This window comes from Vulpes lagopus, chromosome 11, assembly GCF_018345385.1.
Source record: "Vulpes lagopus strain Blue_001 chromosome 11, ASM1834538v1, whole genome shotgun sequence".
Lineage (NCBI taxonomy): Eukaryota > Metazoa > Chordata > Mammalia > Carnivora > Canidae > Vulpes > Vulpes lagopus.
This window is the reverse complement of record NC_054834.1, coordinates 11,376,619-11,383,228: the sequence shown is the minus strand read 5'-3', so window position 1 is coordinate 11,383,228 and position 6,610 is coordinate 11,376,619. Positions and strand designations below refer to the sequence as shown.

General features: G+C 42.2%; 1 gene segment (V, D, J or C); it reads right to left on the bottom strand.

Annotated features, from left to right (window-relative positions):
* Positions 1–3,453: 3,453 nt before the first annotated feature.
* The window catches only part of LOC121471739, a 52,429-nt gene continuing 49,272 nt past the window's right edge, over positions 3,454–6,610 (bottom strand). The window contains 2 exon segments of the C gene segment in view: positions 3,454–4,025; positions 5,676–5,723. Of these exon segments, the coding sequence occupies positions 3,883–4,025; positions 5,676–5,723 (191 nt within the window).

Genomic DNA, 6,610 nt, shown 5'->3' with positions numbered 1-6,610 from the left:
AGTATAAGTCCTCCCAGATTATACTTTTTCTGAGTCTTGCCATGGCCCCTCCGCATATGCCAATCACCTGAACACACACCAGCAGTGCTTGACTGGCTTGGGCAATTTGGTGTCTCTGCTAAGCATGCACACAGCCGTAGCTGAACATGTGCCTGCTGCAGGCATGACCACAACATCAGACCAGCAGAGCGTCTGGCTTTCCTGCTTGAAACCACACGAATTGTTAGTTCACCATCACCTCACTCCCTACCCCAAATTAACTGAGCGTCCTTAAACTGTGTAATTTTGCTGCAGGTTCTCGTGGCTTTCCTAATTTTGGAAGAACCTTCATGTCCATAATGCTCAGTGTTGGGAGGTTGGGAAAGAATGGTAGCCACAGTAGGCAAGTGCACTGCTGGTGTTCCCTGGATCTGTAGCTTTCCATTATATTTTGCTTTTTCTTGATGGCTTGAGCATTTACTGTGCTGTTGTATACTACATAAACATAATTTAAAGTGGATGCAAGATGTTTTATAGAAATATAATCATTCTTTATCTCTTCATCCAATCTCAGACATTTAGAGTTTTTCCAATTTCAGAGAAAAATATATATATAATGGAAAACAAGAATTATTTTGTCAGAGATATTTGCTGAAAAAATAATTACAAAATATAATTACAGGGTCAAATGTGCATTTCTACAAGTCAGTTCAACTCCATTTGTGCTACTCTGAGAATGGACCAAGTGATGAAAGTGCCATGAGGAGGGATGTGGGAGGCTGAGGCTTGACCAGGTGAATTTCTTTATGTGGGTCGAGGAGGGTCTACAGTTAATGGCTTTTGGACCTAAATATCAAGAACTCAGTGGTGTGGTCACAGTTAGAGTATCCTGTCTCAAAATTGGAATTGCATATACACCAGGCCCACAGATGATGCCTAAGCTGGATGTGAGTGTATAATTTACCCTGGGAAAGAGCTCTCTCCCACACATGCTGGGCTGAGGCAGTAGCTTGGGGCCCCTATCATGGAGGCCATGGCTCACCCAAAAGTTGGCTCTCAAGCATAGACCAAGAGGAGTAAAGTCTAAGGTGACAAAGTGATATAAGTCAGACTTTGAAAGCTTAGAGCGGTGATCTTAGTGATAGAACTTTGTTTCCCCAAGGACTGGACAGATTGTGTCCCAGGACTGGGGACACTTTCCGTACTTAGCTTGGGTGGGGTGAACATAGGGACACTTGCTTCTTGTGCTCACATTGCTGAACAGCCCTCCTCTGCTCCACCCCAGCACACTTACCTGATGTGCATGCCTTTATTGAGCCTTGCTCAGCCTGACTCTGCAGTCACTTGTCCCTTTAGAGGGACCGAGATGACTCAGTCTGTGACATTCAATTCCACAGTTGAAGTAAGGGTCCCCATATGTCCGTGTTCTTGTGAGGAGAGAAGCACCTGCTGTTGTGACGTCTACACGCTGCCTGTGCCAACAGCCTCATGGGCAGGGGTCTCGTGTCACCCTGCCTACTCAGTCTCGTGTCACAGAGACTGAAAGTAGGAGCCTCTGTGAATCACCTGCCATGGAAAAGCACAGATCCTGGTGCAATGTCTGCGATCACCTAGGGCTACAAGCTGTCTGCGTGCAGTGCAGTTCCTTCAGAATGGTGTCATCAGAGTGGACTAAGGGTGCCACAGTCCTCCGTATCGGATCCCAACCCACATAGCAGCTAGTGGCAATGAACATGGTATAAAATACGGGAACCCTCACCCACAGCCCAAGAGTGTGTTTGACAGCAGGAGCATGTGTGTGCAGATGGATGTTTTCTTTCCATTAGCTGTGGCCTTTTGGAAATGAGCAAGATGGCTGTGGTTTAACTGTCCTTATTTCATCTTACAACACCCGAGACACTTTGCACTGTCCCAACCAGTAGGGGACCGTTTAACTTCAAGATTCTCCAAAAGTCAACTGCAGGTGAAAGTGCACAAACATAAAACTAAACCTGAGAAAATAAACATCTTCATCACACTAGCGGCCTCATCCCACCCCACTGTCTCCTGCACCCCCACATTCCTCTCTCTGCACCTCCCAAGTCCAGGGCAGCCCAGGGTGGGTTGAGAAGTAAGGTGCTAAGGAGTTGGAAGCCAGAGGAGACACTTCCTAGGAACCTCAGTAAGGACATCAGCCCACAGAGCTGCAAGTCATTTACTACTTTCCCCTTGTTGCCTCTGTGCTTTCCACATGCAGAAGCAGTTCCAGATCACTAATTAGAGGCGCAGACATTTGTCCAAGGAGATTGAACAAATTTTTGAGAACCAGGGAGTAGATCAAAATTAAATTTCTTCTTCCTTTATCTCCTGGTTTTATGTAGTTTCCACATGGGAATCTCTACTTGGCTTCCAAATCACTCATTTCACAGAAGCTGAAGCTGATTGTAAAAAAAAAAAAAAAAATTAAGGATGCCTCAGTGGCTCATTGATTGAGCATCTGTCTTCAGCTCAGGGTGTGATCCTGGAGTCCTGAGGTGGAGTTCTGCATGGGGCTCCAGGAGGGGGCCTGCTTCTCCCTCTGCCTGTGTCTCTGCCTCTCTCTGTGAAGCCCTTATGAATAAATAAATAAAATTCAAAACAAAACAAAAAGTCATTCCCATTTAAATGAGACATTGTTTCATTTCTAATACATCAAATTTATTGCTCTAAGTACTTTCATTACTGAAAATGGGAAAATACACAACTACTAACTTTTCAACAACTTATCACACACTGAACATTTTGTTGTACATCTATGTTTGTAGAAATACAAACAGACATAAAAATGAGTAGAGACTCCGTTGTTAGGGTGTGTGCATGCAGGCCTATTGTCTATTATTTCCAAAGTAAATATACCAACATTAGATGCTAATGCTGTGGAATACTTGCATGTACCCAGTAGAATTAACTCATCACATCCATGCAACTCAAGGCAACAGGACACACTATATCTTCATTTAATGCATGAGAAAATTATGTCACAGAAATGAAATAACTTTAGGACCAAGATTTAAACACAGGCACTTGGGATTCAAAATCCAAGCATTTCACCCCTCTACCACCATTTCCTTTCAGTGCTAGTCTGGGTCTCATGAGTTCTTATGAGATCAGGAAACTTATTGTCCATAAAACACTGCTATAGGGCTGAGCACACCCGCCAGCCATGTGACATGTTTTACTGTCACCACCCAAATGTCTTAAACCAAATGACTCTGAATCAACTGATCATAGAGGGGAAATAACCTGGGTATCTTCTTCACTAGCTGTGGCTCTCCAGTTTGGGCCAGTACCTCAATGAGGCATCATTAGACCACCTCAGGGCAAGAATTAGGGATATGGAATTGACCAATATTACAACCAACACTGTATTTGAAGGCTCAGCTGTCATGCTGCCTCTTACATTTGACTCTCAATTAGATAGCACCAAATAAAAGCAGACATAGGCCAAAGTAGAATTTTGATTGCTTTTATTGTGTTTACTATGATAAACAGTATGAAATTCAGGTAGCAAGGATGTGTGCTTCCAGGGAATCATCTGGATAAAGAAGAGTTCAAGGATACAGCTGAAAGCTGCATGCTAGCTGTACTCAGAGGCATGGTACTGAGTGGCTGAGGAGCTGGTGAGCATTGAGGAGAGAGCAGTGCTGAAGCCCCTGGGGATGGCTCCCTGTCCCCAACTCTGAGTCATGGCTGAATTTGTTCTTGCTGCAGAGTGAAAGTTTCTGTTTGCCCAGTGGTTTATAAATCCATTCTGCATAATGACACTATAGAGAAGACACACGTGAAATGAAATAACTCAATCTCAGAAAGAAAACCCCACTAGTCCTCAGCAGACACTTTGGAACAGCAGCCAAGGACAAAATTGGATCCTGGTGGCACCGTGTGTTAGGAACTCTTCCCATTACCATCGAGCGCTGGTCTCCCAAGCAGATAGATGGTGATGATGATGGAGTACGTCAGACTCTTCAGGAGGAGGAGAAGGTAGGTATAGTAGGCAGAGGTGTTCATGAGCTGCAGCTGCAGGGGGTCTAAAAGAAATGATTTATTACTTCCACAGTTTTTTTGAAAGGCCAAGATTTAGTCATTGGGGAGTGGTGACTTTATATATTTCTGATAACCTAGCTTGAAGTGACACCTCACACCAGCACAGCCGGGTAGTAAATACCTACATCACCATCACCACCACCACCACCTGAGACACCTCAGAACCCAGTTTTTTAGGTCAAGTCAGTCAAAAACCTATGAAATTAACATAGTACATTCCAAAGTATTAAAAAGTAAGGTTGTGCTTATAATGAGTGAATTCTGTGGGAAAAAATACATTGGTGATAAATGGCTTTTAGCACATTCATCACATCCTGAATCTAGGCAAGCATAAGAAACAATATACATTAAGTACAAACTGAATGTCATTTATTCTGAGAACCTTGCATGCAAAGCTTAAATCTTACTTAATTTTACAATAACCTCTGAGATGATTATTTTCATTCCCAGTTTACAAATAATGTAAGTACAGAGAGAGAAGCCATTTGCCTGATTTCATACAACTAGTGAATACTAGACTCCAGATTTCAATCCGAGCAGCACAGAATTGAAGAACACTTTCTCGGTTTCTCTGCAATTCTGCATCTCCACATATAATAAATAGCCAAGACTTCAAAATGATTAAGCCAATTAAAAGTTGGATGCTGCTGCTGAAGATGATGATGATGTTGGTGATGGTTAGAGTCCGGAAGTCCCCCGATATTGGCCTTGGAAGATTGATCAGCAGGGCTGGAACCCATGCTCCTCATCATTTCCTTTTCTTTATATGTGGGGAGATGGAGCCAGGAGCTAGAAATTATGATGTAGCAGCTAAAAAGGATACCTAAGCTAGACATGACACATATTCCATGTTGTATCTTCAATAAGTGAGTTAGGTGTTATTTGTGTTGATTTTGTTGGGCTCCAAAATTGTAAATAGTTTACCCATACTCATGCACTGGATAATTAAAAGGCTGGAGTCTAAGTTTAGTCTGTGGCACTGGAAGCCCTACACTGACACCTCCTCCCCATGTGTGCACCTGTCTCAGGACCTTGGCTTTGGGACTTAGAGGAAGAACAAAACCTTAGTAAGTATGTGAACTTGATTTATCTTGAATCTAATGGTGTCGGTTTCAGCCTCAGCTCTCGCTGTGTGGCATGGAGACTGAATTCATTGTAGCTCATTGCCCTCATGTGTAAAATGGGAATATAATCCATCACAGTGAGAATAAGAGCTATAAACAAAATGCACTCACAGTGCAGCACAATGTCTTCTGTACAAGAACCTCTCAGTGTCTGTTAATGTTCTTTACTACCAGCAAGAATAAGGCTAAAAAAATATAGAAACAACATGATATCATGATTTCCTCAGACAGTGAAATACCAGTCACAAAAATGAAAGAAATTCATTGCTGAAAGAATTCAGGGCACATCACTGCACCCCTAATTCATGGTCCTCTCATACCCCAGCCAGCAGTTACTGTGTGAAGATGACCTGAGAGACGCTGGATTGACATAAATATCACTCAGTCTATTTTGCAAGATCCAGCCATTCTGAGGTTTCTCCCTGAAGCCAGGGGAGTTCAAGGGTTAAGTTGATCAAGAAGGAAAAATTCTACAGCATAACATAAAGGCAAACATAGCCAAAAACTTACCATATTCATCATCCAGGGAAGCTTCTGTGGAGTTAAGAGCAACGAGTTCTAAAAGAAATGAGGACTAGTATTATTCATTGTTCATATCCATTGTTTAACTTTCCTCTGTGTTGTGATTAGATGATAGATAGATAGATAGATAGATAGATAGAATAGATAGATAGATAGATAGATAGATGATAGAATTTGTCAGCAGAGAGGAAGAGCTATACAAATATGAGCATCCCAATTCTAGAAATTGTTTATTTGGTTTTACATAATTTAGTAGATCAATTCACATATTATATTTCTGCACATAAAGATGTTGCAGTTTGTGATTGATGCATTTTTTTAGTCTTGGAACTGGAGGGTAATGCCTAACATTATCTCGTTTTCCTTCTGTGCTCATAGCTTGTAGCACAATAGGTACTCCATGGTATTTGCTTTATAAATATTATTGATTAGAAAAATAATGAGAAACGGTAACTGCTGTCCAGTCCTCTGCACCCACTACTCACATGAAGGGTTGCTCCCAAATAGATCTGTCCAACTCTAAAATCCACAGCAGCACCTTACATGTTGGAAGGAGTCTGGTTTAGGTAAATTTCCTATCTAAGGTAAGAAGCAGCCCTGTCTTTCAAATCATGCATGCCCCAGTATCCTCAGCTCCTGCACATGATTTTCGGGACTGATGGTGTTGGAGGACCTGACAACAATACTAGAGAAGGCCAAAACCTACTGTTTGATTGTTATTGTGCCAGGCACTATGTGGAAGTTTATAGGCATTATCTCATCTCATCTCCCCATTACATTGATAAGAGCTGAATTTGGAGAATTCCATGTTACCCAGAAGGAAACAAGATTTAGAGAGTTTATATCCCTTGCTGAATAACATACCAGTGATGATTGTCAGAGCCAGCACTGAAAGGATGATTGTGGGGGTTTGATGAGCTAGA